The sequence below is a fragment of the Vipera berus genome (assembly GCF_964194415.1).
Source record: "Vipera berus genome assembly, chromosome: 3".
Taxonomy (NCBI): domain Eukaryota; kingdom Metazoa; phylum Chordata; class Lepidosauria; order Squamata; family Viperidae; genus Vipera; species Vipera berus.
The window spans coordinates 15,924,933-15,946,305 of NC_138204.1; the positions used below are offsets into that span (position 1 = coordinate 15,924,933).

General features: G+C 40.5%; 1 protein-coding gene across 2 annotated transcripts in view; it reads right to left on the minus strand.

Moving 5' to 3' along the window:
- The window catches only part of RBM38 (RNA binding motif protein 38), a 101,067-nt gene that overhangs the window by 78,390 nt on the left and 1,304 nt on the right, over positions 1 to 21,373 (minus strand). For both annotated transcript variants that reach the window (XM_081323348.1, XM_081323347.1), the window contains exons 2-3: positions 12,806 to 12,929; positions 6,542 to 6,596 (exon numbers count right to left, since the gene is read on the minus strand). In XM_081323348.1, the coding sequence (XP_081179474.1) occupies positions 6,542 to 6,596; positions 12,806 to 12,929 (179 nt within the window). The remainder of the gene's footprint in view (positions 1 to 6,541; positions 6,597 to 12,805; positions 12,930 to 21,373) is intronic.

Consider the following 21,373-nt stretch of genomic DNA (forward strand, 5'->3'; position numbering starts at 1 on the left):
GTATCAAGGGATGAATTGTCATCCTGTGTCATCCAGGGAAGGGCGGAGAAGCTTTTTTACAGTGAGTAAGTATATTATGGAATTTGCCACTATGGCTCTGTCATTATGGTTTAGAGTCATTCCCATAGGAATGCGAATGTAGTATCGGTCTGCAACTTGTTACAGCAGTTGTGCTTTTTTCCTGGAATCACCTGGTAGCTGTGCAGTCCTGCAGCTGACTTAAGATGATGCAGACAGGTGCTATGTTTGGGCCCCATAGGCTCCAAAGCACCTTTTTGGAAACTAATTTGAAGCACTGCACAATCTATGTGCTACTATATACCGTACTTAAAAAAGTAGGACAGCTTTAAAGAGAAATAACATACATTTTGGGGAAGATACAGCTATTGGTAGTTACTTGTCACATTTTTCTTACCAAAGTACTTCCTCTCAGCTGTTCCTCAGCTAAAATGGCTCTTCTTATCTTAAAGCCATCTGTCAGGGCAGCCCAGCCAAACTGCAGGAATTCAACTAAGCTATTTCCCCAAAGTCTTCAGCCTCCCCAGTCCCTTTCTCCCTGCCATCCTTGGGAGGTTCATGGCAAGAAGCCTTCTGCAAGAATGGCTTAGGTTGGCTGCCCTGCTATTTAACCCTTTGGGATGGCCACAATAACTAGTATATAGGAGCTTGTGCTTTGAAAGCTTCCAAGGAAGAGTTCTTTGAGAGCTGAGTGACCTAGAAATGTGACAAATTAAATCCAAGTCTGGCACTTTGAAGATGCATGTAGTCATAGAAATGAAAGGAACCACAACCATCATCGGTTTCCAACATTCTGCAGTATGCTGGAAGACCAATTATGAATTGTTTTCTGGGATTCAGTCGGCCGACGGGATAGGATTTGCAAGACTGCCAGATTCTATTCTCCAGTGTGTTGTAAAGAACGCTCAATTATGCTTTATTTATTTACGTTCAAAGTGTATGTTGGAGCTAATGGAAGCTGCTATTGAAGGGAATGATTGATGTGAGACTTCCACAATGGTTACACCTGCTCTTTGCTCAGAGTCACCCATATCACACTGTCATACCATTAACCAATAGAAACAAGGAGCAGTGGTAGAGCTATTCATCCCACAGTCTATTCAGTCGTAGCTGGTATATAAAGGTAAAGGTAAAGGTTCCCCCGCACATGCGTGCTATTCGTTTCCAACTCTAGGGGCCGGTGCTCATCTCCCTTTCAAAGCCGAAGAGCCAGCGCTTGTCTGAGGACATCTCCGTGGTCATGTGCTCGGCATGACTAGACGCCAAAGGTGCACGGAGCGCTGTTACCTTCCCACCGTAGTGGTCCCTATTTTTCTACTTGCATTTTTTACGTGCTTTCGAACTGCTAGGTTGGCAGAAGCTGGGACGAGTAACAGGCGCTCACTCTGCTACGCGGCACTTGGGATTCGACCCGCCAAACTGCCGACCTTCTGATCGACAAGCTCAGTGTCCTAACCCACTGAGCCACCGCATCCCTATAAGCTGGTATATACTACAGTTAAATATGGAAACTTGCTAGACAGCTGCTGTTCTTCTCAGACTCTCACAAATGACTGCATTTGTGATCATATGTAACATGGATGTCTACACTGGAATTGGTGTGCATGGTTCATTGCAAAGCACATGGAAGATCCCAGTTCAAAGAGCTTACAGGTCAAGTTACATGCTCTGTTGTCATAACCAAATACAGTACTATTTTGTTAAGGCCTGATGGAAAAAGCAAAATGCAGACTCTTTTACTAAATGCATCTTGAATTCAGTTGCAAAATTATATACAGATAATCCTAGTCTTACAACCATTCATTTAATGAGTGTCTGAAATTGCAACGCCACTGAAAAAAAAATGACTTGCAACGTTTTTCACACTTAAAAGACAGTTGCAGCATCCCCAGGGTCATGTGATCAAAATTCAGGCATTTGGCAACTGACTCGTATTTATGATGGCTGCAGTGTCTTGGGGTCATGTGACCCCCTTTTGCAACTTTCTGACAAGCAAGGTTAATGGGGAAGCCAGATTCACTTAACAACCATGTTACAATTGCAGTGATTCACTAAACGACTATGGCAACAAAGGTCGTAAAACCAGGCAAAACTCACTTAACAACTGCCTTGCTTAGCAACAGAAATTTTGGACTGAATTGTGGTCATACGTGGAGGACTACCTGTAAAGGGTAAAGCTGGAAAATGGGAACAAGCAAAACCACAGAATGTCAGATGAGGAAAGAAAGAAGCCAAAAAGGAAACCAGTCTCAGGAACTCTAGAAAGAAACTGAACACCAAGTGCATTACACAAACACACACACACACACACACACACACACACACACAGAGAGAGAGAGAGAGAGAGAGAGAGAGAGAGAGAGAGAGAGGCTCACTAAACAGATTCAAAATGCTTGTAGGAAGGGAAAGAAACGTCTATTTGCAAATGGTTACTAGACTGTCAAGTGCAGGTTCGAGTCCCACCAGGCTCAAGGTTGACTCAGCCTTCCATCCTTCCGAGGTAGGTAAAATGAGGACCCAGATTGTTGGGGGCAATTAAGCTGACTTTGTAATAATGCCGCTTGGGGGTGTGTGTGAAAGCCCTAATAAGCAGGCATATACATAGAATGAAGGCTATTGCTAAGCTTGTAAGCCACCCTGAGTCTTCGGAGAAGGGCGGGATATAAATGGAATTAAAATAAAAATAAATAAAGTTACAAAAATTTTCCGATTCAGAAGGTCCAAAGGTAAGCATTCTACTCTTCCTTGTTATCTCTAGAGACTCTCCGTGGGATTGGAGGTGAGGAGTCTTTAACGTTAAGAAGAAGCTCTCCATGATGCCACCTTTGCTTTTACCCATGGAGGTCACACAAAGAAGGGAAGGCTAGTCCTCCTACTTTTGCTGACGGCGAACAGATTTTGCATTATTTTCATTAAATAAAGTTAGGTCCTCTAAAGAATTCTCCATGTTTTTCCGGTCATGCAAGCTATCTCTGTAAGCACTCTTCTCACCAACATCAAAATGCTTTTTCAGCTTTTCTCTGTTTGCCCATCAACAAATCCACCTGCAGCACCTAATTTCTAGATGATTTCAGGGTGGACTGGAAATTACAGTAACTTTTGGCCTGTCTTTTCTCCTCTTACTACAATTCTTACTCTGCATGTCCTTCTTGCTTCCGCTGCTTTATCAGCTACGTAACCAAAGTCCTCAAAATTGGGAGTGAGACCATTCTTATTATTACGTAGTACCAAACACGCCATAAAAAGCTGCTCTAAAATGAAGTTTTAAACAAATGCAAGTTTAATATTCATAGCCTCTTCTTACTGTTCCTCTTTTTCCTGGACACTGTACATTTAAAACACATACTCATAGACAGGTCAGGATTCAACATCTCAAAGTCATTGTGCAAATGCCTATCTGGGCTTTTTCAGAGGAACTGCCGAATTAGGAAACATCAACAGTTGAGAAATGTTGCTATCAAAAGCGCAGCTACAGAAAGCACCAAGTGAATTGAGCAGGGCTCTTGTTATAATTTTAAACAATCTTTTCACCATAACAGAATAACAGAGTTGGGAGGGACCTTGGTGGTCTTCTAGTCGAACCCCCTCCTCAAGCAGGAAACCCTTACCATTTCAGACAAATAGCTGTCCTATTTCTTTTTTAAAACTTCCAGATTTGGAGCCCCAACAATTTATAAGGTAAAGGTTCCCCCGCACATGTGTGCTAGTCGTTTCCGATTCTACGGGCCGGTGCTCATCTCCGTTTCAAAGCCGAAGAGCCAGCGCTTGTCCGAGGACGTCTCCGTGGTCATGTGGCCGGCATGACTAGACGCCAAAGGCACACGGAGCGCTGTTACCTTCTCACCGTAGTGGTCCCTATTTTTCTACTTGCATTTTTACGTGCTTTCGAACTGCTAGGTTGGCAGAAGCTGGGACGAGTAACAGGTGCTCAATCTGCTACGCGGCACTCGGGATTTGACCCGCCAAACTGCCGACCTTCTGATCGACAAGCTCAGCGTCCTAACCCACTGAGCCACCGCGTCCCTCCAACAATTTATGGAGGCAAGTTATTCCACTGATTAAGTGTTCTCATTGTCAGGAAATTTCTCCTTAGTTTTAGGTTGTAACAGACTTTACTGAACAAAAATCCTGCTGTTGCTGCTGATGACAATAAGAAGTCACATTAGAAATTTGAGTATTTTTGCACTTGGCTATTAAGAAAAAAGATTTCTTACTTTTCTTCCAGAATAAAATGAGCATTCCCAAATTAGCATTAAGAATGGTGTGGAAAAACCTGTTTGAATCCTTCTACAAAAACCATACAGATGTTAGCAATAGCAATAGCCCTTAAGAGTTATATACTGCTTCATCGTGCTTTACAGCACTCTCTAAGAGGTTTACAGAGTCAGTATATTGCTGCCAACGATCTGAGTCCTCATTTTACCAACCCAGGAAGGAGGGAAGAGTGAGTCAACCTTGAGCTGGTCAGTTTCGAACTCCTGTCTGTGGATAGAGTTAGCCTGTAATACTGTATTCTAAGCACTGTGCCACCTATTAATTCCCTATTATGACACCACCAGACCAGGAAGAGGAAAAAACACACCACCATCCACTGGAATCATGAAATCAGAACAGTTGAATAAACCAGAGCAGGAAATTTGGAGGGAAACTCTAAAGAAAGACAGTCTATGTGTGGGCTTCTGGGGAGGTGGGGGGGAGAGAGACACAGAGGAGATTAAATATTAATTCCTCTTGGCAAAGAAAAGAAATGGTCCATTGTTTCTTAAGCCATCAACCTTCCAAAAAATTTTCTTCCCCCCCCCCCAGAGAACCGAATTTTCCCAAATTCTTTAAAAGACACACACATACACACAAGCTTTCATTTTCAGAAAGCAGTGCTGGAGACCGAAAGAGAGCAATTCAGAGAATTACATCAATCATTAAACAGTTAAATGAAGTTAGGATGACAGTTGCTATTGTTGTCTCTAAGCACTCTTGGCTTTTCCAAAGCAGCTGCCAGATCCTATTAGATGTATAAAAAGAGGATGCTTTAGACCAAAGCGAACTGGGATATTCTATTGAAAAGCAGAGACAATAGCTGATTTCTATAAACTCCTCAAGTCCTGTAGAACATCTGTCCAGAATCAATTTTTGACCTAATGTTTCTTTCACCGAATATTAGATTTACTATCTGAATGCAATTTATTCTCTGGCCTGGAATTGCTGCATGAGGCCCAAAGCAATGAGATGCAACCTGCTGCCAAGGCCTCCTGCATCGGCACCATTTCAATTAGAACAAACAACAAAGCTTTTCTTGGATTTTATAAAACTCATACGGCGTGTCTTTGTAAGAGATCTTTAGGTGCCTCAAGCCCAGAGACACAACAATCCTATAGGTCCTTTGGGCAAGCGACCTGCCCACGGTCTTGTAGTCCATAAGAACACAATCTCATAGAATCATATGAAGGATTGTTTCAACTCTATGGATAAGATAGAAGTTCAAATGCATGAGTTCACACATCAGGCTAACTCATGAGTAGGCTGAAAACACATCAATCGGTTAGATTTTTCATGTTGGGAGGATGTAGCATGTTAAACTAAAGTAGAGCAAATTTTGGGTTAGCGTTTTATGTGAATGCAATCATTTTGCATGAGGTATGTAGGCAAAAAGAATGAACTATGCTAAGCAATAATGTGAATGGCTTTATTTTTTTCTGTATAAATCCAGCCAACCATGGCTCATTCAGATAAACAATAGTTAAACAATGTCTTTAGGCTCTGATCAAACTTAGACTAATTGTGTGGGAAGAATTATGGGAAAATTGGATGGGTACACAGAACCATTAAATCTTGAGCATAAATCACACAACTACTGGGTACCCATTACACATTATGCCTAAATAACACAACCCATTAGAACTTAATATCATAGTCTCAAAACATTTTTAGACCACTCAATCCCATTTGAGCTTAGCATAGTGTATGTATGTAGAACTACCCTGTAGTAAGATGGGCAGCCAATAAATTTGATAAACAAATAAAAATGTATGAATCTAGCTGCTCTCCTTCCCAGGATAGGGTAAGAACCACTGCTCTGTTTCATCTCCACCTACAATTATGAAATAGAGGAACTTAATTTAGCAAAAGCGGAGATCATGGAACGGGCTTACAGATGATCCATCCCCTTAACAATTCTGGGACATAATGAAGAGGACCAGATAAATAGAAATGGTGTCCTTGATCTGTATCAGGAAGGAAATTTGTTCTTAATGTATTTTAAGATTATTCGCTGCCCATAGTTGCTGAGATAGGCAGCCATACAAGTTGAATGAATGAAGAAACAAACAAATAAATCACCCAATCCAAGCAAGTATTCAAAAAGTTTTGCTTCATATTCTAAGTGAGGACCAGGAATTCTTCTTTCAGATGCTATAGCCATACTTAGTTTGTAACCTAGAGCTTGTTTCCTCTTTCTTTGATGCTTTATTAATTCATATCCAGATTGGTTGTTAACACCAACATTTTAAAAAAAAGTTCCACTTACCCATAGGGTCTCTGAATAAGAGCTGGATGTAACTGCTGCACCCCTAAGGTAAAACCTAGGGAAAAATGATTGAAGCAGAGTTAAACTAAGTCATGCAACTTGGTTGCTTCTTCAACAGTGCAACTATAAGATCTTATCGCTTTCACATGTTCAACTGTTAATATCCACTAAGCAAGCTATTTTGGGCTGTGTGAAAAGATGTATAATAATATTGCATGTCTTCCCTTTCTTTAAAACTTTCCACCCTCTTACACAATATGACTTGAGTACAATAATGGTACTGCAGTTGATCAATCCTCCCCAAATGTCTATATGGGTGCTCACATTTGCATCTTTTACTGTGTGGTGGCACAGTGGTTAGAATGCAGTGCTGCAGACTAATTCACTGCTCACCTCAGGAGTCTGATTCTGAGCTGCTCAAGATTGACTCAGCCTTACGTCCTTCCAAGGTTGGTAAAATGAGGACCCAGATTGTTGGGGGCCATATGCTGACTCTGTAAACTGCTTAGAGTTGGCTGTAAAGCACTATGAAGCAGTATATAAGCCTGCTATTGCTTTCTGCTCAGATGCCTCCAGTTTATTTATTTAGATTATGATTAAATTCAATTCTCTTAATGTTCATCCTGAAATTGTATTACATTTACATCTTTATTTCCTTTTGGTACACCTTCTGGAAGCAGAATAATAAATATTTAAAAATAACTTCAGTATAAACTATTGAAGTGTTTTAACTCAAAATAGGGTCTCCTTAAGTCTTCTCTATTTTTGGCAAAGAAAGTTTTTTTTTAAAAAAAAAAGTCATCCCTGGGTGAAGTAGTACATACCATGGAAGACGGACTTAAATCACACCCTAGGCTTTATTAGCCTCAATTTTGATTTGGTTATCCTTAATTATTTACCATATTGTGAACTCCATCCGTGGAGTTAACTCGTAGTTCTGTAACTGTGCACACCAACAAAAATAGTTTAATTCAGTAATCAGGTTTTAGTATGTTTTGTGAGCTTAACTAATGCGTATCATGAGAAGAGCTGGTTAGGTTTTGTAGAAAAATCAATGTATTGCAGAAAACCATATTCAAAATCTGCCTAATGTTATTTTTTGTAAGTTTTTAAAAATGATTAAAGAAAAAAATGTACAGAACAGAGTATTATGCAGATAAACAACCCTTTGGTAGACAAATGCAGCACTGACATGAACCTGATTCATACAGATCCACTCCAACCTAATTGGAAAATATTTGGCTGTAGGGTTTCAACTCTATACAAATTGAAATCATGTCCATCTTTGTGCAGCAATTTCTGTTTTTACAATGCATTTATTTTCAGTGCCTATTCAAAATTGCAGATATATATTCACACCACAGTATATTTGAATATATTTTCTATTTGTTTTATTTTTTTAAAAAAAATTAAGATCTTCAGCTTACATCTTTGTAGTTTCTATTTCATGTCTTACACAGTTCTAGAAAGTGAATATAAATTGAAGTGCAGGGCTCAAGATTTCTGTTGCTGATTCCCATCTGCACCCATGAAATACTATCGTTTCCCCTCATTTTGGCATTATTTACAAGTGTGAAATTTCCAGCAATCCTCTTGTTTTCAGGAACTGCACAATTTAGCATTCTTCATAGGAGGGAACTTTTTATTAAAGAGGCAGTAATATAGCTGCATATACCCTATGGGACACAAAAACACAGAGTGGGACGGGGATGGGATATTGAATCTACAAAATTCCACCCTCAGCTTCATGCAAGAATCCAAATTAAAGTCTCCTTCATGATCACACCAAGAAAGAGAAGGTCAGCACCTCTCCACTGCACTTCTCCAAGGAAGATATTTCTAACCTTCAGTTGAACCCCCTGAAATTTAAATCTATTATTTTGTGTCCTGTGTCCGAAACAACCAAAACCAGGTTCTGATGTTCTTCTATCTCACATCCATTGAAGCATTTGAAGAATGTATTATATCCCCCTTCACTCTTGAGGTTAACCATACCCAGTTCCTTCAATCCCATGGGCTCTCATCTTAATGTTCCTAGGCCAGTGATGGTGAACCTGTGACACATGTGTCAAAGGTGATATGCCATGCTGTTTTGGGCGACACACCAGCATTCCCCAACACCCAACAATTATTTTCAGAAGCAGGCCTGGTTCTCAGCACAACTTTTGGAGGCTGCAGAGGCCACTCAAGAATGGGCTGTACTTTTGCATGGTCAGTGGCGTTTCCGAAAATGAGTTTATTTTAACTTGTATTTCATTTTTGTAATTACTTGACATTTCTTTATACACAGCACCATATATGATTGGACTGTATTTTTTAAATAGATGAACATACAAGGAATTGTTTTTATTTTGTTCGAGGGGAGAGGGGGTGATACACCAGCAGTCAAGATAGGTATTTTCTGAATTTTTGACCAGAGCCCAACAAGCTCCTACCCCTCGAGGGGCATTCCAAGAAATTAAAATGGTAGCTTGGTTGCAGCCCAAAACTGTGCTTGGAAGTGTGTTCATCTACTGGTGAGGGAAAAGTAAAAGGTAAGAAATTAAATGAGAAGCTGACATGCATCAAATCAAAGTGCCAGCTCAAGCATTATCATTTTTTCCAGTAATGTTTCTGGCTCAGAATCTTTCTTGGAAAATAAATTAAAAGGACTTCTGTTTGGAAGTGTGCCTGCTCTCCCCACTAGGAGAAAGAAGACAAAAGAGGAAGTGGTGCAGAGGATTCTGGGAAATTACATAACTTGAAGCAATCCAGTTTGCCTTCCAAGGAATGAGTGACAGGTGATTGGTTTCACTCACTGTGGCAGCCAATTTGTGTAAATGCTTGTGACATGCTCTCACCAATTCCAATTTGCACACTTAACTCTGCAAGTTGTAAAAAAATCAATTCTACATGCATATTTTAAAATATGCATCTTAATGGAATTTTGTGGGGTTTATAATTTCTCTTGAAAAGCAGATGAAGGATGGGCAAAACACTGCAAACTGAACTGTCCCAAATTCTGTCCCAAATTGAACACAAAGCAACCTTTTCAAGTATTTTGGAAACATTTTGACTTTGCCAATGAGTTTCACGCTCAGAACAGTTGATCTTGACACATGTGGGGGAAAAAAGTTTTGTGTCACACCTGAAACAACTGGTTTGTTCTTAAAAAGAGAGAAAGAGATCATTTAAATTTGAAATGTTTGCCTATATACCTAGCAAGAACACTCTATCTAAAGGCAAATCTTTTAAAGCATCAAATTGATGAACTCACGGGGATGATGGACAAATTCAAATTCCTGCTTTGCTTTGAATGTGCCTATTTTGGATGGCATGACCAATTACGATTGAGGAAAACAAAACAAAAAAGTATAAAGCTGGGATAAAAATGAAAAGGGGAACATTCACATCCCCGTTTGACCCTGGTCAGCTGCAAGAAAAGCTCGCCCAGCTTTTATATTTAAGTATAAATTCCAGGTATTGGGTTTGTGAACATTGTTCTTTATTCCTCATCATGATTTTAGTCAACTGAGCTTTCATATAATGCCTGTTAGTAAAACAGAGAACAAGCTAAATACTAAGTTAGCAGCCTTAATCATTCCTGCCCCATGTCTGTTAAGCTTTGTGCCAGGCTCAACTACCGTATTTTCCGGCATATAAGACGACTGGGCGTATAAGACGACCCCTCAACTTTTGAGATGATTTTCAAGAGTTTTCGTCTTATACGCCGGAAAATCAGCGAGCCCGGGAAGGCACGCCCTCCCCTCTCACTGTGGAAGAAGCAGGGCAGGCTGGCGTCTGGCAGGAGCCGGCAGGGCAGTCCTGCACACGCGCGTGCTCCCCAGCTGTTAAGGAGCACACCTTAGCAGCCGGGGAGTGCGCGCGTGTGCAGGACTGCCCTGCCGGCTCCCGCCCGACGCTCTTCCCTCTTGAGGCAGCATCGCTCCCCGGCTCCTAAGGAGTCCTCGGGGATGCTGCCTCAAGAGGGAAGAGTGTCGTGCGCGCAGGACTACCCTGCCAGCTCCCGCCAGACGCCAGCCTGCCCTGCTTCCTCCACAGTGAGAGGGGAGGGCGTGCCTTCCCGGGCTCGCTGATTTTCCGGCGTATAAGACGACTGGGCGTATAAGACGACCCTCCAACTTTTGAGATGATTTTCATGGGTTAAAAAGTCGTCTTATATGCCGGAAAATATGGTATAAAACTCAGATCTCCAGATAGGTAACACCTTATTCAGGAAACAGCTTACTCAGCAGAAAGTATTAAGACATGATTTGGCTGAATGACCTTCTTTTTTTCAATAAGAACAAAGCCGCATATAAACGAAAGATATGTCCACTTCAAAACTCAGAAGTCAATAAATATGTATAAATCTTATGCTCCAGCATTTAAATTCCAGGCTTTTGACTCTGAACTTTGTGATCCAAAAGATGCTGGCTGTTCTCTTGATGGGCTGGAAGGCTCCTGATCTGATGTTATCATCTGAGAAATGTTTCTCAAGCTGTACCAGCTTCATTCCTTACAACAGGAAACTTTCCCTACTAACAGTAAGGACAGTGCATGCCAATTTTGCTAAGTATTTTATTTAAACTTAATCTCTATAGCTGCCCAACTCAACCCAGTCACTCTGGATGGTGAACAAGTGCAAGTTGCACAAGTGAAAACAATGCTGCTTTATCCCAAGCACGCACATACTAATCTATGCAAGCTAGAATCTCTCACCTACAGTACACCTTACAAGCTAACATACTGTTGCATATGTCCCATCATCAAAGGCAGGAAATGCAAAAAATAATGCACAAGAATCCAACTGCAAAACAAACGTATGAAGAATTAATGAGTCAAGACGGAAGGGAAGATAGAGGAAGTTATGTGATAGGATGGAGCTGATGAGATCCTCAAAAAGATAGAAGTGAGATGTTTGAGGTACAAAAGTGAATGTTTGAATGAATACATAGATGTGATGGGTATAAGGATGGCTTGCAAGAATAGAGAAAGATAAAGGTATAATTTAGATTTAGTTAATTTCTCTTTTATTTCTGTCTTTAATTTTGTTGTTTTATTACTTTTTACTCTTTTTTCTATGCATGGAATAATGTTACTTACCCAGAAGGAACAGTACAATAGGTATGTATGTACATATGGAAATCCAACTACTTTGGAATACTTAAACCATGGCTTAGGACAGTGTGTAAACCCAGTCAGTAATGCACAAGGTTATTAATAACCATGTTTACTGCTTCATACAAACTGATACATTTTTCAATTATACTGTATTTTGCAAAGTATAATTGAGATAAAAGATAAAGATTGAGTTTTGAATCCTCTTGTACATTACTTTGAAACTTCTTACACAGAATGGCAGGTTATAAATATTTGAATAAATCAATAAAGGTAGGCCAGAAAACAGGCAAAACCCCATAATGATTTAGTGCAATGGCCCCCAACCTTTTTTGGCACCAGGGACCAGTTTTGTGGAAGACAATTTTTCCATGAGGAGTGTGGGGGTGGGGGTGGGAAGAAAGAGTGTGCAACCTAGATCCCTCGTATGTGCAGTTTACAGCAGGGCTTGCTCTCCTATGAGAATCTAATGCCTGATGATCTGAAGTGGAAGCAAGGCGGTGATGCTAGCGCTGGGGAACAGCAGCAAATGCAGATGAAGCCTCGCTTCCCCACCGCTCACCTCCACCTGTGCGGCCCAACTCCTAACAGGCTATGGAACAGTACTGGCCCATGGCCGGGACTTGGGGACCCCTGACATGAGTGCAAAGTTTCCCAACCTTAGCCATTTTAAGCTGTATTGAATGCATACTGGTGAAGAATTCTAGCAGTTGAAGGCCACACGGCTTAAGGCTGTTGAGGTTGAGAAACACTGGCTTAGTGCAATGTCCAAACCTAATCTGTAGCTATTTATTGGGGCTTCTGCTGCAGTGCACCTGCATAATAGCACCTCCACTGATAGTCAGGAGACTTTTCATGGCTTTAGATAGTCTTAAGCTTAGCAGTAGAAAACAGGAAGACTGCAGGATTTATTTGAATGCTGCATAAAGCATGAGAATGGAATAGTCACTTAGAGCTGTATATTGGAACTGGATTATCGCTACTGAAGTCCATATAAAAAACAGTGTTTCTCAACCTTGGCAGCTTTAAGTTGGGGAATTCTGGGAGTTGAAGTTCACCCATCTTAAAGCTGCCAAGGTTGAGAAACACTGGCATGGAACCTGAAATAATTTAAGTGAAGGAAGTAGGAGGAGCAGACGGTAAGAGAAGAGCTATTGGCCTCACCAGTTTGAATACTCCTTGGCTTTGCTCCCAGATACGCTAGGTTGACATTTGCTTTCCGCCCATCAATGATGGGATTGGGATCTTTACAGGCTCTTTCAGCTGCTGCTCTGTCAGTCATGGTGACCTGGAAAGAAGCAGACAATTTCCCTTTGTAGAAATACAGATCAAGCAAAGATTTTGTTTTAGAAATGCGTAGCACGACTTCACTCCAAATGGATCTGACAGGGATGTTTGCAACAATTAAAAACAAGATGTAGGAAAAACAACCTTAAAATTAAAGCATAATCAGGGGCATAAAAATTACATGCGTTGTCTTCAAAATTGGTTTTACATTACATAAATGTAAAATTTACATTTTTTTCACATACACTGTCAGCATGGCACTGCTATATCTCCCATCAAATAAGATCGAAACAGAGTCCTCAGGAGGAGTATGTGTGTATGTTTGGTGGGTATTCTTGCAAACTATATAGTCATATATAATATAATAAAAGAAAATCAAAGCCAAGGTGATGGGTGATCAAAGCCCTGCCCATTTTTGCACCTACCACCCTGATTTTTTCAGATTTCCTCAGATCACCCCTGATGAAAACTGATCACTGTAGTGTTGTGGTAATGAGTCAATTTCAAAAATCATGCAAAGATCAAAGACAGTCAACAGAACAGTCCATTTTCAATCAACCAGAATAGAGTTGAAAGGGACCTTGGAGGTCTTCTAGTCCAGCCCCCTGCTCAAGCAGGAGTCCCTATATCATTTCAGACAAGTGATTGTCCAATCTCTTCTTTAAAACCTTGAGTGATGGAGCACCTACATCGTCTGAAGACAAGCTGTTCCACTGGTTAATTGTTCTCATTGTTAGGGAGTTTCTCCTTAATTCCAGGTTGCTTCTCTCCTTGATTAGTTTCCACCCATTGTTTCTTGTCCTGCCCTCTGGTGCTTTGGTGAATAATGTGACCCCCTCTTCTTTGTGGCAGCTCCTCAGATACTGGAACACTGCTATCATGTCTCCTCTATTTCTTCCTTTCTTTAGCCAAACCCTAGCCGTTCTTTGTATTTTTTAGTCTCCAGGCTTTTGATCATCTTCTCTGACATTTTTCCAAATTCTCGGCATCTTTTTTGTGATATGCTGACCAAAATTGGCCACAGTATTACAGATGTGGTTTTACTAGGGTTTTATAAAGCTTGATTCTATGCCTCTGTTTATACAACCCGGGATTGTATGAGCTTTTGTGCTGCTGCTGCACACTGCTGGCTCATGTTTAAGTGATCATACACTAGGACTCCAAGGTCCCTCTCACAGTTACTGTTTTTGAGCCAGGTTTTGCCTCATCTGTACTTGTATCTTTGGGTTTTTTTCTGCCCAGATGCAGAATCTTGCTTTTCTCCACGTTAAATATAATTTTATTAGATAGGGCCCATTGTTCAAGTCTGTCAAGATCTTTTTGGATTCTGAGCTTGTCTTCTGGGGAGTTGGCTATTCCTGCCAGCTTAGTGTCATCTGCAAATTTGCTGAGATCTCCTTCTATTCCCTCATCTAAGTCATTTATGAAGATATTCAAGAGTACTGGGCCTACAACGGAACCGTATGGTACCCCACTGCTTACTTCCCTCCATTAGATGTAGTACCATTAAGGAATACTTGAGTATGGTTTGTCAGCCATTTACAAATCCATCTGGTGGTGATGCTGTCTAGTCCACATTTCTCTAGCTTACCAAGAAGTAGGTTGTAGTTTACTTTGTCAAATGCCTTGCTGAAGTTTAAATATACTATGTCCACAGCATTTCATGGACATTTAGTCACTTTGTTAAATAGTGAAATAAGATTGGTTTGGCATGATCTGTTTTCAACAAACCTGTGCTGGCTATTAGTTATAACTTTATTTGTTTCTAGATGTTTGCAGGTCTGTTTTTTGATTATTTTTCTAGTATCTTCCCAGGTATTAATGTCAGGCTGATTGGTCTGTAGTTTCCTGGGTCTGTTTCCCCCCCTTTTTTTTGAAGACGGGAACCACATCAGCTCTGTTCCAATCCTCTGGTAGTTCCCTGGTGCTCCAAGATTTTTTAAAGATATGATACAATGGTTCTGAGATAACATCTGCCAGCTCCTTCAGAACTCTGGGATATAATCCATCAGATCCAGGCGATTTATATTCATCAATGTCAGGCAGTTGTTGTCATTTTGACAGAATATCGTACTGTAATCACACGGGTCTTCATATACCCAACACAGTTTTTTCTTCTTAAATTATCTTAACCTGATTATCCCCTGTGCATGTAAATATCAGCTTGGTTTGGACACTGTTTACCAGTAATTATCTAATGCAGATCAGGGTTTTTTGATTCAATAGATATGACCTCCGGGAAAGTGAAAGCTTCTTCATTTTTAATTACTCACAATATCATTTTGTGACTTGAAAACCGATTCACACTTTTGGGCTTCAGGTACTTCTCAACTTAGAAGTGGTCACCTCATGACTGTTCAAAGTTTACAACGGACCCTCCCTAAAGCTATTTATGACCTGTTTTTGAGGTTATGATGGATGCACCCCTTGTGGTTTGGCTGCTTAGTAATTTATTTATTTATTTTTTATTTTAATTCCATTTATATCCCGCCCTTCTCCGAAGACTCAGGGCGGCTTACAAGCGTAGCAGTAGCCTTCATTCTATGTATATGCCTGCTTATTAGGGCTTTCACACACACCCCAAGCGGCATTATTACAAAGTCAGCTTAATTGCCCCCAACAATCTGGGTCCTCATCAGCTCACCTTCATGGCCATTTGCAATCCTAGGGTCACATGACCATGATTTATGACTTTGGGGGGTGGGGGCTGATTTGGGGCATTTATTTCTGGTTTCTAACAAAAATTGCCCATTATGTAAAACTAAATCACTTAATACTATGGCATTTGCTTAACCACCACAAAAATGTCAAAAGATTGGATCCATTCATGTGATGTTTTGACTTATAACAACAATCATTTATGCCAGTAATTCCGGGCCCAGTTATAGTCCTAAACTGGGGACTATCTGTATCGTAGTTTGCCCAGTGTAATTTATTACCCAGCTCAAAATTATTTTCAAACCTTCAACTGTGGTGGCTAAACTATGATTTATTAAAACAATACAAATATGTCTTAAAAGCTTGTTTTGAGCCTGATTTGGCTGATCTGAAGAAGTAAAATAAGAGTGAAACCTGATTAGTACCTTGTGACATCAGTCAATGTTTCAGTCCAGTTTGATGAGGAACCCTTCATGAGTTCTCTCTGATGCTTTTAAAGCCAAGTATACATCTATTTATTTGTTAAGCCATTCGGCCCACACTTTAACTGGCTTGCTAATCAGAATGCCATGGGTTGCTTTGTCAAATAGTCTGTGGAAATCAAGATATACTACGTCTATAAGATTATTAAAAGGTAAAGGTAAAGGTTCCCCACACATGTGTGCTAGTCGTTTCCGACTCTAGGGGCCAGTGCTCATCTCCGTTTCAAAGCCAAAGAGCCAGCGCTTGTCCAAGGATGTCTCCGTGGTCATGTGGCTGGCATGACTAGACGCCAAAGGCGCATGGAACGCTGTTACCTTCCCACCGGAGTGGTCCCTATTTTTCTACTTGCATTTTTACGTGCTTTCGAACTGCTAGGTTGGCAGAAGCTGGGACGAGTAACAGGCGCTCACTCTGCTACGCGGCACTCGGGATTCGGCCCGCCAAACTGCCGAACTTCCGATCGACAAGCTCAGCATCCTAACCCACTGAGCCACCGCATCCCGTTATAAGTTTATTATAATATACTAAATAAAGATTCTGATGAATCAAGTAAGGGAAGTCTAATCTGCTAAAAATTTGTTTTTGAGAAATCCAAGTAAAATTTGAATAAATTAGAAGTTAAAACCATATGGTCTGCTCCTAGAACTGAAATTTTAAAAAGGACATTTGAAGCACGATACCTAGGCTGGGCTCCCATATTGCTGTAATGTGTGCATCACTGATCTGAGCTAAGCACAATGGATAACTTAACCATTACATTTATAAACCATGATTTATGACTAGTCCTGGACGAACAAGACATAAGTACTTGTTGAAAAGCAAATTATATCAATAAGACATTAATGGTTAGAGAAGAGCCACGGTGGTGCACTGGTTAGAATGCAGTATTGCAGGCTGACTCTGCCTACTGCCAGGAGTTCGATCTTGATTGGCTCAAGGTTGACTCTGCCTTCCATCCTTCTGAGGTCGGTAAAATGAGGACCCAGATAGTTGGGGGCAATATGCTGTCTCTGTAAATTGCTTAGACGGCTGTAAAGCACTATGAAGTGGTATATAAGTCTACGTGCTATTACTATTTAGATATGACAGCCAATTTGGCATAAGGCTAGAAGTTAGAAACCAGGAGACTGTGAGTTCTAGTCCCACCTTAGGGACAAAGCCAGCTGGGTAACCTTAGTCAGTCCTCCTGTCTCAGCCTTAGAAAGAAGATAGTGAGGGAAAATAACTTCTAAAATCTTGCCAAGAATAGTAGTCCCAGAAGTCACTAGGAGTCGACTCAGAAGAGCACACACCCCTCCCCTATTGTAGTAGATTAGGTATCCTCCACTGGGTAGGTTTGAAGAACACCAAATTGCTTCATTTATTCATTCCAAAATACAAGTTCCCCAAGCAAGAGGAGAAAGTGAAACTTTATTCGTTGGACCTTTACAGTTGCATGGGGTGAGGTAAGAGTTCATTTGCTGGTCAGGAAACTGAGCAGCCTCACCTGTTGCTCTTAACAACAGATTTCCTCTTCACAATCTTTTTTTATCAGGAGTTTTAAGAAAACAATCAAAACAAGGGGAAGGGGTGAACTGTACAAAAGCCTTTAGCTACAATCCCCAGCATCTTTAAGAAGGCGTGTGGGGATAACGCTCTTTTCTGAATGCCTAGCAAATTGGCTCTCTCTGCAGGAGAACACACTCAAATCAAATCAGTTGCAGGATGAGTCACACAGTCACTGAACCTCAGTCAGCGGTGGGGTGGGAGAGAGTTTTATTTTGATCCTCATCAGCCCTGTGAGTTTGTCAGGGTTAAGCTACATTCATCTGGTTAGTTACACTGTATGAACATTATTGCTTCATCAAAAATAGGCTACTTTCCAAGCCTTATCGAGGCATTCCATTAAGACAGCGTGGTGCTGGCTGGGGAATTCTGGGAGTTGAAGTCCACGCATCTTAAAGTTGCCAAGGTTGAGAAACACTATGATAAGAAAAAGAGTTGGCAATACGCACTGGCTGAACACAAAGAAGCTTTTATGTTACTGAACTTTCTGTCAAGACCAGAAAGCAGCCAAGGGTCACCCCCTCCCAAGCACTGACTGACTCAGTGGTCATGGTCGAGCCATGCCTATTAAGAAGAGGTGTTTGATGATGAGTGATAAAATTTTGCCAATAATGAACAAGCATGACATTGGATAGGTCAGCAGGCATTTCCTGAAGAAAACAGATGAGAGCTCTTTAGTCCCACAATGTCAACTGTTGACCCAGTTACTGAGACTATAAGCTGCAGAACTAGGACATTTGACCAGGTTACATACTATGTTGGATAAGGTCAACAGAGAAAATATAGAACAACATGGAACAGTAATCAAAAAGGATGGTGCAGTCTGCTCCACCTTCCTAATTCAGTATGCTTTCTTGAATGAGGCTCATCTACGGTAACTGCATCTTCTTTCCAGTAATAACAGGTCTCTGAGAAGCCCAACAGCAGCAGCCAAGGCTACATTCTGTCTCCTGTTGCTCGTTCCAAACAATTCATGCCTACAGGTGTGCTATTTCTGAACCTGGGATAATACATCACCATAATTTGTACCCTCCTCATGCATGGAAGAACCGGTCTCTTGTCCTTTGACACTGATGACTGACTTGAGAGCATTTGCTATATAAAAAGATTCCAGGACAGCCACAATGCAGCATAGTGGAACACATTCTTTGTAAGTGCTGCTCGCAAAACACTGCTGTTCTAGCCTAGGATATTCCATGTCACCACACATTTCATGCCTTCATGCTTTTGAGTTTTCCCCAGAAACTCAGCCAACGCTCTGCACATTTAGCATCATTGAAAGATTTCCTATCAAGATCCATGTCCTGGAGAATTTCATTCTTGCTTTCCACATTCTGGTAAGTCTGTCAATAAGACACTCTTTTGCTTGGCCTTTGGCTACAATACTCACAATAAAGGTGAGTTTGGTCACTGCTAATAATTATATGGAAATATAATGACAGCAGCATCATATAAGTTCTGAAGGTTTGGGTGTTATTATGTTAAGGAAGGTGAAGTTATAGACTTACATCTGATCAAGGAAGAAGGGCCGTTTCTATAGGTAGATTTGTAATTTGATAGAATGTCACAGGTGTGCTCACAAAATGGCTGCTGCAAGGGGGCTGCCTGTTTAAAACATGTCCACTATCAAGGTAGACATGTCCAGTCACAAAACACTGATCTGCCAAGAAGGTAAACTGCCAAAGTTACTTCCTGCCATTCTCTTCTCTAGCTAATCTTACCTTCATCTTTTTGCCTTTGCTAGGCAAAAAAGATCAAAGTAAGATTAGAGCAAGGAGAGTTTGCTAGATGGCACCCTTCCAAAGAAATCACAGGGCAAGGAAAACCTAACTTTTTAAAAAATTTCTAGGAATGCTTAGGAGAAGTCCAGAGGCATTCTCGTAAATATAGTATTAGAGGCCGATGCTGTAATATGACTACTTTCATTCACTTTCTCTGTAGTTAAACCCATTAACAGATTTCATACTACTACCCTGGATTGGATCAAAAGCAAGTGACAGTATTTGTGTTGGCTGTCTGCAATTGTTTTACCTAGTCTAGTGCATTTAAGGGAAAAAGAGCTTAAACATGTTTTACATGTGTTTGTGCCTATTTGTGATGCATTTTAATTTGCAATTTGATTTTCGGATATCTCAGTGCTTCCTTAGCCATGCTTTAATTATCAAAAAATAGTCAACAATTGCCATTGTTACTGTTTCTTTGGAATTAAACTGAAGTATGGTATATGTTCCTTCCTCTCAAACAAACTTTTGTTACTGTTTATGGCTTCCTACACCTCCTCCCTTCTCCAATAATCAGTTTTAGCATCTTCCTCCCTTCAGATGATTGACTATTTTTGTTTCCTTCTTCCCAGAGAGAAAGGGAGAGAAACTTTCGATAGAAACCTTTGTTCTAATACTCAGTGGCTATTAAGTGTCCATTTTTCTTATTATCCAGCTAGGTGAGAATACCTGGCTATTTTGGCCAACCTCAAAAAGCTAGAGAGAGTCGGATAGTACTTGGGTGGGAGGCTGTTAGATTCTTCGGGAAGGTGAAAACAGGATTATGCCTGTAGCATAATAAAGGAACTTTATTCAAATAAGACTTTCCTGTATTTACTTATATACTTGAAAGGATAGACATATCTCTTTCCCCAAATTAACTTCTCATGGCATACAGTTTCTCCCTCACCATCATGTCTAAATGCCTTCCTGATATTAATTCCTTGGCAGCTCAATAATGTAGAGATAGAACAGTAATATATAAGGAGTTGCCGTCCAATCTCTCCACCATTTTGAATGATCTGGAACTCATTTTGGAGACACTTTTTATTTCCTATCCTGTAATTTTTTGAAACAGTAGTGGAAAATGGTTCGGAGCAACTACAGGCAAGGAACCTATCTCCAGTACTGTGTTGTACCCACAAAATCTTCATAGCTTAGAATTGTGGGATATGGAAGAACGACACCATCAATGTATAGAAAACTGGAATATATAATTGCATCAAGGAGGATATAAAGTCATCCAGTCTCACAAAACCATGTCTTTCAATTGTTCAGGGATCAGGGAAAGCAACCACCAATTTACAGTTGTATCTTTATTTTTCAAGAGAAAGAATGTACCAATTTTCAAGAGAATATCACCACAAAGAATCCACATTTGGTGTTATCCCATCTCTTTGTCCATTTTTGAAGCACGTGGATCCATCATCCTACCATTCTGCAAAATGAATTCAGTTGCTAACTTGGAAGCATTAGAAGGAATTTCTTCATAAGACCCTATTTCAGAAGACAACTTCCCCACAGAGGATAGACAGTGCTCCTAAGGCTGCATATACAGATTTTAGATGATACAGCAATGAGCCAAATATTTCTAATTATTCAGAAACCTACTAGCCCAGCAAACTGCCCCAACACTGTCTTCAAGTCTCCTATTATTATGGACCATAATTCTGATCTACAATTAAATGGAACTTGGCAGGTCTATAAACAGCATTTTCGAACTCAACTCTTCTGATCTATGGAGCTGTCTTTGATCTCCAAAGAATCTTCAAGAACAGCAATAGTTGAATCTAACTATTCACTTTTTATTCTGTTTAAAATACAGTCAACTATCTTCACCAATTCTCTCCTCCACCCCACCCAGCATCAGTGATTCATCCTATCTCTCTTCTGCCAACCACAAGCACTTTTGAAACTCATTCCCTAGAGACTCATTTCAATCAGTTTCAGAAAACTTGAAAAGAACGGTTGCTGCTCTTGGGGATGCTTGATGTATTCT